General features: G+C 37.7%; 1 protein-coding gene across 1 annotated transcript in view; it reads left to right on the top strand.

The window, feature by feature from the left end:
- The window catches only part of CD109 (CD109 molecule), a 71,696-nt gene that overhangs the window by 18,664 nt on the left and 38,180 nt on the right, over window positions 1-14,852 (top strand). The window contains exons 4-12 of the mRNA XM_071444680.1: window positions 242-472; window positions 616-741; window positions 7,283-7,322; window positions 7,807-7,891; window positions 10,173-10,269; window positions 11,299-11,434; window positions 12,298-12,407; window positions 14,160-14,399; window positions 14,730-14,831. Coding sequence (XP_071300781.1) covers window positions 242-472; window positions 616-741; window positions 7,283-7,322; window positions 7,807-7,891; window positions 10,173-10,269; window positions 11,299-11,434; window positions 12,298-12,407; window positions 14,160-14,399; window positions 14,730-14,831 — 1,167 coding nt within the window. The remainder of the gene's footprint in view (window positions 1-241; window positions 473-615; window positions 742-7,282; window positions 7,323-7,806; window positions 7,892-10,172; window positions 10,270-11,298; window positions 11,435-12,297; window positions 12,408-14,159; window positions 14,400-14,729; window positions 14,832-14,852) is intronic.

The raw sequence follows: 14,852 nt of genomic DNA, 5'->3' as shown, positions 1-14,852 counted from the left end.
AACCTGATTACTACTTAAAATTAGATGGAAATGTGTTGTTGTGCTTCTGATAAGACATTTTCTGGTAATTGTTGAAATAATACATTAAAGTAATGAATAAAATCCCCTTTCTGTTTTTGAAAATTTTCATAAGTTGACAAGTTCAAGTATATATTAGTCCTTTATGTCAAATGTTTTTTAAATAATAGTGTCTTCAGGAATATTTTGGATACCTAACAGAGTGTCACTATTTCTTTTTAAGCTGCCTCTGAACAGTGCTTCTGGGAATTATGAATTACTGGTGGAGGGCCGTGCTGATGGCCGGCACATCTTCTCTAACCGTACCAGCCTGATGTACATGTCAAAGAGCACCTCTGTGTTCATCCAGACTGATAAATCCATGTATAAGCCAGGACAGGATGTGCTCTTCAGGATTGTCACTGTCTATCCTGATCTCAAACCTTACCAAGTGTCTCTGAATATATATATCCGAGTAAGTATCCACAGGAACGAGGTTAGATGTTAGATTGTGTCACGTGTTCTAAATTTGTGACAAATACAGGTGGTATGAATTGCTACCTAAATCTTGCCAGCAAGGCCACTCACGTTTAACATGCAGCTTGACTTTTCTCCTAGGACCCTCGGAAGAAATTGATTCAGCAGTGGTTGATGGAGGAAGGTGATTTGGGTGTGGTTTCCAAAAAATTTCAGTTATCAATGAACCCTCCACTAGGAGACTGGTCCATAGAGGTGGAAGTGAACGTGAGTATTAACATTGCCAAATAACAGAGAGATTTATTTCTTCTGCTAGATGTGTATAAAATTGCATTCATGTTGTTGAAATGAGTTATAAACATGGATCATGAGATGAGCAAATCCTTCCCTCGTGTCAAATATTGGGCAAGATACTATGCAAACCTCACAAGATTTTCAATAGTACATGGTTTTGCAGGGAAGGATACAAAACCCCACATACATACTCTATCCTAAGGTCTGTGTTTTGATTCCAGGATAAAAATGGTATTAAAAAATTGAGGACTTGTAATATTAATATAAAAGAAAGATGTTATGGAGTAGAGATTTTTCCTTTTTAAGTGAAATACTCCTACATTTATTTTGCAACCAAATACACAGAAATTTGTTGTATCGCACTGTGCAGCCAGTGTCCAAAAAGGGATGAGGAACCAAGACTATTTACAGATCTTTGTCTAGTTTTAGGTGTGTTTCAGCAACTCACAGTGACTGATGAGTTACTGAGGAAAAAAATAACTTTGTAAAATAGAAAGGATGACTAGTAATACAGGACGATTGCAAAACAAAACTGGAAGAGTCTGTGTTGCATGTTGCTATTGGTAGTAGCTCTCTGAGGCCAGTCCTTCAAGTTGTTTCACTCCTCATACACCATGGAACATGTTTCAAAAATAGCTGGAGGTTTAGCTGTTCAAAACTCTGTGTGTCAGGGTTATTCAGCCTGCTTTTTAATACCTATAATTTGGGAACTGCATTTCCTATTTGGCTTGCAGTGGCTCTTCAGAGACATTTGGCAAGTATAAACAGGACTGCTTAATGTTACATAATGAGGGAGATGATGGGTAGAAAGGAGAAAAATTCACATGATCATGTATTACTCAGGAGTAACATTTACCAGTACCAGTTATATGTTTGATAGATTTCTATAGGCTTAGGCATGTGAGGGTGGTGCTCAAGTGAGCGTCAGGACTGGATTTTTCAAACACGTTGTCATGTGGGTGTGGAGTTGTTGCTGTTGTCTGTGATGGGAAAAATGTATGAAGTTGTTCCTGCACTCCTCCCTGTGCTCTGCCACTCCTTCCCTTCCCCTGCCTGCTGTTCAGTGGCCTCTCAGTCACGCTAAAGCAGCTGTAGAGCTGTAGTCAGGCTGAGATCTAAAGTGCAGTGGGGAAATGACCCAAACTGAAAAGCATCTGTGTGTTTTTCTTGGCCTGGACCAGACCAGATCACTGATCCAGCTGAGAAGCCATCCCCGCTCACAGCTATTGTAGGTGCTTTTCTGCAGTTGGGCAAGTGGGGCTCAGACATGGAGACAAAGGCCGGTGGCAGTGGTGGGCTCCTTCAACAGCTCATATGCCAAGCAAAAAAGTGTCTGTGAAATGTGGCTTGGGCTTTTTGCAAAGGCTTGAGAAATGCTGAAATTAGGAGATAATTGATGGAGGGGTTGTGGCAGCTGTTTTCAGGATCTGAATGAGTGCCACTCCCTCCTGAAATAAAACCAAAGAGGAAAAAAACATTGTAAAGGTGAAAGAAAAATGCCTTGTAAATTCATCTGGGCTAATGAAACAGCTGTGAGACAAGTGAGGTGAAACCTTAGTAGAGTGTAGTTGATGGTATTCTAAATTTTAGCCATGCTACAGAAGGTTAATGATCTTGGAAAATATATGTCAGAGTCAGAATGTCTCACAAGTCATGAGTAACAAGGAGAAAGTAAATAGAGAATGTTTTGTTCCTGTCTCTTTCAACATATAGCTAAAGGGCATCAAGTAGAGGAGTTTAAGAGTGATTTCAAAATGACTGAAACATCATAACTGAATTGCAGAGCACAGCACTGGCAGTTATTGTGAATACTGAAAACTTGGGATTAAAAGGATCTGGACAAATTCTCAGCACACTCCATTGAGAACTGATAGTAAAAAGGCCTTAGGTGTCAACTCAAGACACAGTGTCACTCCTGGCTACCCTGGTTGATGCAGTTCCCTAGGTGTTCTCTATTATTTCATGGTTGCCTTTTTGGAAAATGCATTCTAACAACACAGATTGCTGGAGTAGCTGAATACAAAGGTACCAAACTTGTGTTTAAAGGAGATCAGGCTAAATGGTTCCTTTTGACATTTAAACTCTTTGAATTGAAAATTAAGATAGGGAAGAAAAAGAAGTGTGTATTGTACTTAATGAAAAATAAAAAGGTTTTAGACCTTGGTGTCCAGAAAAAAATGGCTATTCTTACAGTGCTTGTCCTTTGGGAATAGAACAGCAACCCCAAGTCCCACACAGAAATACTTATGTTTACTTTCAGATCCTTTTTTGTTTACACCCGCTCCACTTTAATTTTCAAATTCCATGTTGAATATAATGACAAAGCAATATGCATTATTTCTACAGCAGTGCCAGCATATCTTCATTGGATCAGGGTGTCATATGCAAGATGCATTAAGTGACTGCTGCAGTATTCACACTATTAGATTAGGTCTGCCTGGTGTATTGTCTCACAGATTTATTTTTCTGAAAAGTGTGCCAACCATCAGATTATTGAAACCTGCAAGACACCTTGCAGAATAAAGGAAAAGAACTTTCCTAGTGGGAAACTCTACTTTATTCTCTTGGTTGCAAGGGAGTTTATGCTGTGAAATACAAGATCATATGGGATGGGATTCAGTTGGAACATGGAGTTGTGTAGGGCTCTCTGTTGGTGATACTGTGGAGATTTAGTGGGTGTTCAGTGAAAGCTGCTGAGTGACTGGATGACTCCTAGTGGATATTCCTAGCTATCAGCTGGGTATTCCTTTCTCTTCTGCAGCAATTCTGCTGTTCAAGGGAGGTGTAGGTTTTATTGTGTCATATATAAAGTTGCATAGATCCACCAATCTCTTCCTGATAAGAAAGGCCACTGAGAACTTGGATTTACTGCTAAGGAAAGCTTAGCATATAACTGGGATTTTTAACAGATATGTTTTCCTCTCCTTAACTAGTACTGCCAGCTCTGGCTCTGCATGGCATCCAGCCAGCTTATGGATCTGTTGAGGCTTTAGGAACATCTTCATATGGCAAACCCAGACTGCCCATATCTGCCCACCCATAGATGACTAAGTCATCTCTGCATGACTTAGCTATCCTGATGCCATGACCTGGGCTTTCTAGTTAAATAGCCAGCCTTTCTTTCTCAGTTTCCTCTTGTCTTTAAAGAATTGTCAAGTGATTAAATAATGTTTCCCTTCTCGTGATTACAGATCAGTTTCAAAGTGTACTGAGTCTTGATTTTTGGAAGTGCTTCCTCTGAATCCTGTTTTAAATCAGGTTTTGGCTGCTCACTCCTGCTAAACATCCTGTAGTATTTTTAATAAAAGTTCAGGTGTTAGTACAGCTGTTCCAGGAAAACTCAAGACAGAGTAATTATGGTCTGGTTTCCAAGTCTCTACCTTGTATTTTAGTTGGATATCTTATATTTCCTGTTGCTGAAAGACTTCTAGTTGCTGAGTTTTTATAGCATGCACTTCTAACCAGAAGTCGTTTCTAGTTAAATGGCATTTTGTAATCTAATTTATAGAAGTTGTTATGTATAAATTTATGATCAAATATCGAAGAGTAGTAATGTTTCAGATGCAACAAGGGCTTTCCAAAATATTTTTAAGAGTATTACATTTTTTTAAAGCTTTAGCTATAAAACAAACTTTCAGAATCAACTGGGAATGTTTATATACTATACATGTTGAATTTTTTAGCTTTTGAGGTTTACTATACATTGCAGTGTATCCACAGCAAATTCTGTAATATTTTATGTTAGATTAGTTATGGATTTCACATTTGATGCGTTAAGTTTAATGTTGTATGTATAATTGCTTAAAAAATGTGTCCCACGTCTTCAAAATCAGACTGTACATAAAGCCTTTGGCATTGCCTGAGTATTCAGTAGTTTGAAAATGTGCACAGATATTCAATCAGGATCTGCTAGTGTAAATAGTGGTGACGCTGCTGGGACTCTGACTAGTTTTTGGGGATTGTGCTATTGAATTGAACAGAATTTCATTTTGGGGTTTGTTTCTTCCATGTGAAAACAAAGCATGAAAGTGATCATGAAGTGCTTCTGTTAGTTCTGTCTAGACAAAAATCTGTTTTATTGAGCTTCAGAGCCAAGGCGGAAGAATGTTCCTGACAGGGCCTGTGAGACAATGAGGTAGCCCCTGGAATGCAGCTGGTGCCAGAGCTGTGCTTTTCCAGGGCAAAGCCCTGGACCACTCCCAGAGTCTTTCCCCGTGATCTAACAGCAATGCATGTCAATGTCAGAAACAAATAAGAAAATGGACCCAGCCGAGATTGATTTCAGGGACTTTCAGTTGCCAAAGAAGAAGAAAAAAAATCTGTGGGGAATGGCTCCTGTGGTCTCACTTTCATTGGATCAGACCCAATGAATTAAAACAGGAGAGTTCATCGCAGCTGAGCAGAATCTAGACTGTAGTTAGGGATTCTTGGATGTCAGGATACACAGCATCTAAGGCTTCCCTGCAGAAAGGCTCATCCTCATCATCTCAGAACACTTCCATGGATCTCTTTTTGGCACAATTTTCTTACTCTGGGGGATTGGCACAGAATGCAGGAGGTGTTCTGCAGTTTAAGAAATGCTGATTTAAAGCAAAATGTTGTTAGTCCGGAAGGGTGAGTATAGTTAAGAAGCAGGAGAAGGCATGGAAAACAAAACCTGTACTAGAATGAAGCTGCTTTTGGAAAAATAGAATAGGCATGGTGTTGTTTTCCTATCTTAAAGAAAACCCCTAAAAATCTCTCTTGGGTTGTGCATATATAACTAACTGGCTAACTGCTTGTCTTGAAAGCTACTGTTCCTGGAAACTGGTTTAACAACTTCAGCTTCAGTATATTTGAACAGTATTTGCCAGAGAGACAGCCTTGCCCTAATGAACTAAAATGATTGAGTCGTTGAGCTGTTGTTACTTGTTCTACTTCAGACCAGCTTGGCTAAAAAATTTGTAAGTGCAAAATCTTGGTATTGGTATTCATATCATGGCTTGGTATTCATATCATCAAGATGACCAAGTAGGGTCTTTGCCTTTCCCTGAGCTATCAAGCATGGCTTGATTTCTGTCACAAAGCTTGTCATTTTAGAGAAAATGCAGCCAGGAGTACTAGTCTCACTCTACTACTTACAGTTACCTTAGTTTTTAATTGTACTTTTAAAAATTTTATTTTTACTTCTAAGATGATGGGAAACAATATTTCATATTCAGGGGAGATGCATTTTAACCGTGTTCTCTGGGGTAACATTTTGTTTAGGGTTTGCTTTATGGCAAGGGTCATGTACATAGTTAGTATTGGAAGTAAAAGCTGTACAGAGAGCAAGAAGTGAGGTGAATTCACTGCAGGACATCTCCCTAAGATATGTGTTCCTAAGACTAGCTGATAGTAATCTGATTGTGGACTTATTTATGCATGTCAGTGCTGTAGCATTTTGTCTTGCAAATACTATGATTTGCACAAATGTTGGGAAAATAGCTGATTCTGCATGTATATTTTCAATCCTAGGAATATAAAGATGGCAGTTATTTTGGTGATCAGTGACTTGATCATCAAATTGGCAGCAATCTGATTTTTACTTGGATAGGAGTATTTTGCTAGGAGATGTATAAATACAGATATGTAAAAGGCTTGGTCTGAGGTGCTTAACTTGCAAAGTTGTTGATCAGGTAACAAAAGTTTGTAATTGTTTCCATTTTAGGTCCTGGTCCTAAGGTTTTTACCATAGGAGTTCTCAGCTTATCCTCTCTTGCTACAAAGAGTCATTCGTATCTTACACATCTTGATGCCACCTGACAAATGGTTATCTGTATTCATTTTTCTTTTCCCTCCTGGAGGAAATGAGTGAAAAATTTAGAAAAATAGGAAAATAGAAGAGAACACAAGTAACAGCAAATTATGTAGTTCCTTGATTTCTTTCCTTGATTTTAAGTAACACATAGCTGAAACAAGAAGATACAGCACAAGGGTATCTCTGCTGAAGTAAGTATGGCTGTAGACTGTAACAAAACTGCAGCCACCTTTTGAGTAAATGTAGAATCGTAAGATTATACAAGGTTTAGAAATAGTCTCATCCACTAGATAGACTCTGTAGGAGCCTCTTGTTTGTAGAAGTTAATTAAAAATGTGCTAGCAAAGATGGTGCTGGTATGTCAGTCATGTTTTATCATGATGACTGTGACTACTTATGCTAGGTAGTTTTATTCTAGCTAGCTCAAATATTCAGTTTTTTAGTACAGAAATCAGGCATGTATAGATAGATGTCTGCAGACTGGAAGCTGCACAAGCTGTTCATGATAAATACTTAGAATCTGCTTCACATGAACTTTTGTCTCCTTCTGTTCTGTAAATATGTACTACTGGTCTCTAGAGGAGCTGATAGTGATTGAGCCATGATTTAAAATCACACCGTGTCAGAAATTGTAGTTTAACTTGCATATGGGTGGGATTTGGCCAAGAAGGTATGTTAAATTTACTAATCTAACCAAAATTGTATGTATTTTCTCATATGAATTTTTTTCAATAGGGTCAAGTTCATTATCAAAGATTTAAAGTGATGGAATATGGTAAGTGTTATTTAGTAGTGACCAAAATCAGTAGTGATTCTCCATTAATTTATACTGGCTTCCCTTGTCTGGCATGAACATTTTAAATACTCACAGAAAGTTAAATTTCCAAATCTTTGGCTTCTCTGAGACTTCTCTGAGACAAAAAATCAAATCTTATCAGCTGCCCTGTTTATCTTTGGTAGTTTTAATGATCCCACATTATCTGGTTGGGAAGCTTGCTGATGAATTCTGTAAAGGCTGACCAAGCTAAATGTTTTATATTTAAGACTTAGAAGCTTCTATGCAGGCTGGTTTTATGATGCTTTTTTTCTCCTTTCAACAAAAAGTTGTAGTCTTGCAATTGGCTTAAAAATACATCTTACCTTTTATTAGGAAACTTAGGAACTAGTAGTCTTTATCAAATTACATGTTCTACCCTTGTTACTTAGAAAAAGAAATATTCCTTCTGTGAATTTAATGCTTCTTGTAATTTTTCTTTTAGTTTTACCAAAATTTGATGTCCTGATAACAACACCCTTATACTATTCTTTGAGAGATGAAGATGTAACTGGTGTTGTCTCTGCAAAGTAAGTAAATCACTGATTCTGTTGTCACCTTCACTCTTAAGAAACTTATTGTGGTTCTCTAAGTGTCAAAGTAAAAATTAGAATGCTAATAAAGCCCCATCTATTCAAAATTAGTTGGCTAGTATCTGTTTCTACTTGCAGGATTTTGTTGTAACAAGATTTAGTAGATTTTCAGACTTCTAGTAAGTTCTTTTGTTCTGGTAAATATAGTTGTAGACTACAGCTATACATTTTCAGCTACCTTAGTTGAAAATTTTTTAAGTTTCTTGCTTGTAATATGTATTTTGATGCTTTTTTTGTTCTTATATTTCTTTTATGGTACTCTCCAATTTACCATGTTAAGGTCTGTAGGTACAGTGACTATATATTATCAGGCAAACTTCTGTGAACATCCTTCTTGTTCTAATAAATCAGCATTGCAGATTTCAAGCATAGGTTTTTCGAATCAAAATACCCATAGCTGTAAATAGGTAAAGAATGAAAAGTTCTTGAGAAATTCAGAAGAGGCTTCAGTGTAGACTCCTGTGTAAATAATATTTTATTTTCTGCTGAGCAAATATCTAGACAAAAAATTACTATGCATTGATCTCAGAAATTAAGTTTATTTTTGAAGATGAGAGCCAGACAGAGCTACCTGATAGATCCATCCAAGAAGACTGAAATAAAGGGTCTTTTATGGGTTATTTAATGCCTTAAAATACATACCTTCTGAAGAAGCACTCAGTTTACAAATGGAATGCAGAAATCATTGCTTAGCAGGCTATTTAAATTAAATGTTTGGACTTTGAGAAAACACTTCTTTCTGTAGAGTCCATGCAACCTGATATTATAAACTATCAATGCCAGGTTGGATGGGGCCCTGAGCAACATGATTTAGTGGGTGGCATCCCTGTACATGGCAAGGGGGTTAGAACTATATGACCCTTAAGATCCCTTCCATCTCAAACCATTCTGTAATTCTGTGACTCTCCTAAGGGGCAATTAAAAAAAAGTTTTCCTCATTTTTTTTCCCTCTGTTCTACTTTGCTTTTGGAATTCATTATATGCTAGCTAATATTTGATTTCTTAGGCTGTTTTGGTCTTCCCCAGGACACTTGTCCCTTTCATTTGGTATACTCATAAGGTGTTTGAAAATGTACCTGTTTGCTGCAATAAATTCATACTTAGACACCAGTGAAGCATCTGAGGTTGAATCCCAGCAGTGACAAAGTTTTACTGATACATCGTAATTATTTATAGAGAATGACTTGATTCCTGATGACTGTTTTTTTAGAGACATAATGCTTCTTTATACAACCTGTAGATGTCATAAAGCCCATTTTCTTCTCTGGAGTATTATTAGATCAAGTTAAGTACAGGGATGCTGCTCAACGGCAGTATAATTTCAAGGTTAATGGCAGCTTATTACTGTAATTAATAATAAGGTCTGCTCAGACTGAGTTTAAATGCCAGACAGTGTTGAGTTGTTCCTGTAACTATGCTGTTTGATTTTTCTTTCTTTCTGCTTTTCAGCTTTGATATTACTTAAGTGGCTGCATAATAATTTAAAGTACTTTAAAGTTACCACAACTACATGTATTACTGCTAAGGACTGGAATGATTTTAGGTGTCCTGTCTGTCCTCATGTTGTTCCTCCCCTCCTTCGCTTCTCTGTCTCAATCTGATAATGTTGTGGTTTCTCTTAAGTATACCTTGGAAACATTTATACAAAATTTTGTTTTATTGCTGCTCAGTGGCTGCAGGTTGCTATTGTCATCCTAAGAAGGGAGTATGTTACTGTTTTCAGATTTGCCACAGCTGGACATTGTTTGCAATGACTTCTTGAGACTGTCATTACTAAATAAGTAGTAATAATTATTACCAAATATTTGGAGATATATCATTTTGTGTTGGCAATATTTGGTAAGCAAAATACTTACACTTCCCACATCCCATTTTAACTCTGATTATTAATATCTGTTCAATAACTTGCTTTCAGCTTTTAGCTTAGTATAGTTAACTTTTGCACATCATACAGCCCATAATAATTGTAATAGGTTTGTAGAGCTTGTGTAGTGGAAAGAGCAGCACTGTGTATCTTCTCCAGGTTTAAGGCTTCCAGCTTTGGTGTTGCTAAACTGGTGTCAGTATGGCAAACTCCATGTTTTGGAGTAGAAATGTGTTCTGCCCATGTCTGAGGCCAGAGAATAAGATTTTAGTAGGATCTTGTGCCTTGAGATCTCTTCAGGAGCCCAAGTCCTGGAGGGTGTTGTGTTGTTTGACTTTGCCTGATGTGTTTCAGGTACACATATGGAAAGCCAGTAAAGGGAACTGTAACAATCACTTGCCTTTCTGTTTCTTACTGGACAAACAAGAGAAATATAACAACAACAATGGAGGTGAGTAATCTCTTAGTAGCTTCTTTAAGTCTGTGTCCTGTTGTGGGTTAAATGATGCTTGGAATCATTCCTGAGTGCCAAGCTGGAGAGTATTAAACTCTCTTTAATTTCCAGCCTAAAGCTTCTACATTGAGACTACTTGTTGGGAATGATACTTGGCACCTGTGCTCCATTTACTTGTGCCTGGAGGTTATTTTGGAGTGTACCAACTGACCCAGGTAGAAAGATTTTCCAGGGGCTGCATAGGTGCTTGAGGACCCATGCTCAGGAATGCTCCCTGGCCCTGTGTCTGCCCCTGCACACTGAGCTCTGTGTCACAAGGCTGGAGGAGAACACTTCAGTTGTCTGGGTGGAGCTCTAGCATGGTAGAAACCAAAGCATTTTGCCTACTAATTGCCAGCAATTACATTTGAGCTACTGCACTAATTGTAACCTGAAGCATGAAATTTAAAAAGACACACAATCTGAAGGCTTAAAAGAGGTGATAGATTGGTTGCATTCTCTTTGCAAAATCAGACATTTTACTTTTAAGATGTGGACTGTTAAAAAAGGTTAAATTTTTGCTACATTAAGTGACTGTAATTTTATGTTTGCTCACTTCAGCCACTGTCTGACTTCAGTGCCTTCAGCAGCACTTAGTCTACAGAAACTCTAAGTTCAGATGCTGAATAGGGTATACCCCTCTCCTCAGGGAGAAACTCGTTCATTGTATTTTCCTGTAAAGCTTAGGTACCACTGCACTAGCCATGTAGAAATGGATAATTCTAGAAATTAGGGAAAAAAGGGTAACTTTTTCCCTAAAGCATTGTTGCCTCTAAAAAAGTAGTGAACTTCTACTGGATTTAATAAAAATGGTTGCTGACAGCAAAAAAATAAAGGGTCAGGGTTCATAATTTTCTGGTGTTCACACTCCAAAACTTGGTTGTGGAGAGAGCTAGAGGAGAGCTAGACAGAAATAAGCTACAGTAGACAGAAAGGTGTCCTTTTCTGGCTTTTCTGGCTCAACAGTTATTTTTTCCTGCATTGCAGATAAATGGATCTGTGAATGTAACCTGTAACAAGCTGATGTTGCAAAACCTGAATGTTGAGCAGTCATGGCACCAAGGTGGCAGCGATTACACAGAGCCGATAGAAATGATCGCGGTGGTGACGGAGTCACTCACAGGTGTGTGGCTGTGGGAGCTCTCTGACAGAAATCCAGAGTGCCTTACTGCTCTGTGCAACAGGCTGGAGCTCTGGAGAAGTATCATGTGCTGATCTCAGCTCAAACCATCCACATTCAAATATATTATCTGAATGTTGCTCGCCTAGAAATTTAATAGTTTAACCAGCTGTTAACTCAGTAGAATAGAGTTCTGTGCTAAATGATTTATTAAATAATCAGGAAACACATTCTGATAGGAGCCTAAAGTCAATGACTGATCATTTTTGATGAGAAGAGCAGGCATAAAGAGATGCTAGCATTAGCCTGAATTTTACAAGCTTAATTTTATTCATAAACTTACCTGATGTTGTGTATTTGTAAGCCATTTTAGTAGAAAGAGTTCCTTGGTCCCAGCTTACCCACAGTCTAGCCTCTTCTAGGTGGACTGATTTGCAAACTGAGGGTTTTTTGTGAGTTCATGTTCCACGGCACCTTGCACATTAAAAAAAAAAATAAAAAATCATGTGTACAAAATGTATGCCTGTCCCAGAAACTGGGTTTCATTACAGACTTTCTGTAGAAACCCCAGCAAGGTGAAGCTGGCTGATTTGGGATTTATTAAGTTTCTTCCTTGTATCATTCTGGCATAGTCTGTATGACTGGAGCCCTGTGTGATATATCATATATTGCATTTTGGCAGGCAGTACCAGTGTATATGCCAGCTTTATACTGATGCTGAGCTAGAAGGATGAAGAATGATAGGAGTTCAAATGGTGAAAAATATGATAGAATTATTTCAAAGTCATGGGCAGTAAATTGTATTGCTGCTAAAGTAATATATGTGTTAAATGCATGTTGTCTAAACACATATAATTATTCAACAGGAATCTCCCAAAATTCAAGTACCATCATATTTCCAAAGCAAAGTGACTATTTTATTGAATTTCTGGACTACACTAGAGTTATAAAACCTTCTCTGAACTTCATAGCTACTGTAAGTTCTTTTGTTTGATTATCATCTGTGGATAAACAAATGTGACTTCTCCTCTATGCTTAGACAGCAAAGTTTGCCTTGGATTTTTAAGTGTAATTTACAGATTTATTTTCAAATTCTCTCTTTTTTCACAATACATATCAGCAAATACTAAAATTGGAGGCATTTGCTCTAGAAAAAGGTAAGTGGCAGGGAATGCTGTAATCTTGGCAGGATATATGTGTGTATAGTTTATCAGCATTCTTATGGAAGAGAGATCTTCCCTAGCTGTTTTTTTGGACTGTGCTTTGAAACAACAGATTAGTTATTAAGTTTCAAACCTCTTTATAGTATAGATTTGTATATCTAACTAAGTAACTATATACATATATATATATACATACACACAAATATATACTTAATATACTTTATATAGTGAATTTGTATATTTAAACAGCTTTTACTTAATTCAGTTAAAACTCATCAAACCACATTGCTTTCAAGCTAAAGTGTTGTTTCTGCCTTCTGTCCTGTCCTTTTCATGCCAGCTGCAGTCCACTCCTAGAAATATTTTACATTCTTCATTCTGTCCCTCATCTGCATTCAGTATTTCCACATTTTGCAGGGGTTGCATATTGCATCACTGCATTTTGCTTGAAAAGGGGAGTGAATTTTACAATTCTTGAACCTTTGCGATATAGAAATGCGACCTAAATAGCAGTGATTTAGGCCGAATATTCTCTTCCAGAGTGGATTGGCTCAAGACATAGCTTTATGCTAGCCTGATCATTTGGGCTTTTTGTTTTTGTGCTTTTCATTTTCTTTGCCAGCATCTCAGTTTGAATCCACCTGTTTTTTAGTCCTCTTCCAAAGATGAACTAAGTGAGAGATAGCTGAAGCATCTGGCAATTCTTGCAGCTGGCAGACAGGAAGGTTTCAGTTGTGCTGCCAAAGAAGTGTGAATGAACAGCTGCTGCTGTTACTAAAAAGTGGAGATCTTAGAGGAAGCATGAGCATATACTCTTCAGAGAGAGAACAGGGAAATAGTGGCTGAGGAGGAGTGGTAATGCAGTGACATCTATGGGCTGAAAAAGGAAAAGGAAACATTAGTTCAGTGCTTTTAAATATAAAAGTTGATTTTTCTGTCGTGTATAATGCAGAATGAGAATGATTTTACTGGATGAAAATCTGCTTGAATGTGGGCATGAAGGTTTTGAGTTGTAGTGCTGATTGATGTATGATGGAGTGAAGAAGTTGCACACTGTCAATTTTGGGCCTGGTTTTAGTCTTCAACTCATTTGATGAATTCATATAAAAACATCCAACTCAGCACCATCTCTGTTCATGTGATTCATTTTCCCACATAATGTAAATGTTAGGTTGCCCTTTCTTGTGATGGTGAAGTGCAAGTGATAAAATTAAGTGTTCAGATTGTAGGTAGGATATGTATAATTTACTTGAGACACAAACATTTTCAACTAGAAGAGTAATTGGGAGAGCAGAAATGCAAAATGTCTCCTTTCAGTTCAATCTACTTTGCTTTTACTCTTTTTTTATTCCCTGGAGTCATGAATAATTTTGTTCTTGCCTGACTTACCTACTTGCAGTGCTTACTAGGGAACAGAAATAAAGCTGTTGATGTGTGAGAAACCTGAGGATGCATTTTTTTTAATGTGATGTGAGTGCAAATATATTGTTATATACTATGTGTTGAGCACTTTAGCTTTACTCTGTTTGATGTGTTTGATAAGTGTTTTGTTTCTTTTTGTTTAGCTAAAGGTGTCACGTTCTGATAGCAACCAGCTGACAGCTGAAGAGAGGCAGAATCTTGTAACAATCACTGCACAAGAGTCAGACCTGCTTTTCCATCACTCTTCACTTTCTCACCTGGAAAATGAGGCAACAGAGGAGAGAAATCTGACAGTCCATGTCCTGAACTACACAGTTCCAGAAAATGGAGTAATTGATGTTGAGTTTCCAATCCTGTCTGATACAAAAACTCTGAGAGTTCAGGTACTGCTTTGTAACATGTTGTTTTGGAGTGTTGACACACTAAATTGCCTGGGTGGGATCAGTGATATGCTGTCCTGCTATCTGCAACAGCTGACCTGCCACCTATTGTTATTTTTATTACTTCATGTTACAGCTGGAAAGAAAGTGAGAGATCCTCTCAAATGGGATTTAATAATTGCACTATGATATCAAAGGAAAAAACCCCAGATACCCAAAGCATAAAGTGGACTTTTGCTAAGGCTGCCATGCTCTTGTAAGCTGTACCACAAAAATGAACACCACAGATTTTGCTGTTTTGTTAAGAGGGTTTTTTTTTGCACTGTCTTGCAGGCAGAGTTCCTCAGCAGTAAGACTGACATAGGTGTTTATGATGTGTTCAGCTCCCCCAGTCAGACTTATCTGCAGGTTAAAACAAAGAGCCAGGATATAAAGGTACAGTCTGAGACAAAACTT

This window comes from Agelaius tricolor, unplaced genomic scaffold (genome assembly GCF_023055355.1).
Source record: "Agelaius tricolor isolate 1412-34295 unplaced genomic scaffold, bAgeTri1.0.p SCAF_1, whole genome shotgun sequence".
Taxonomy (NCBI): domain Eukaryota; kingdom Metazoa; phylum Chordata; class Aves; order Passeriformes; family Icteridae; genus Agelaius; species Agelaius tricolor.
This window is presented reverse-complemented; position numbering and strand designations above follow the sequence as displayed.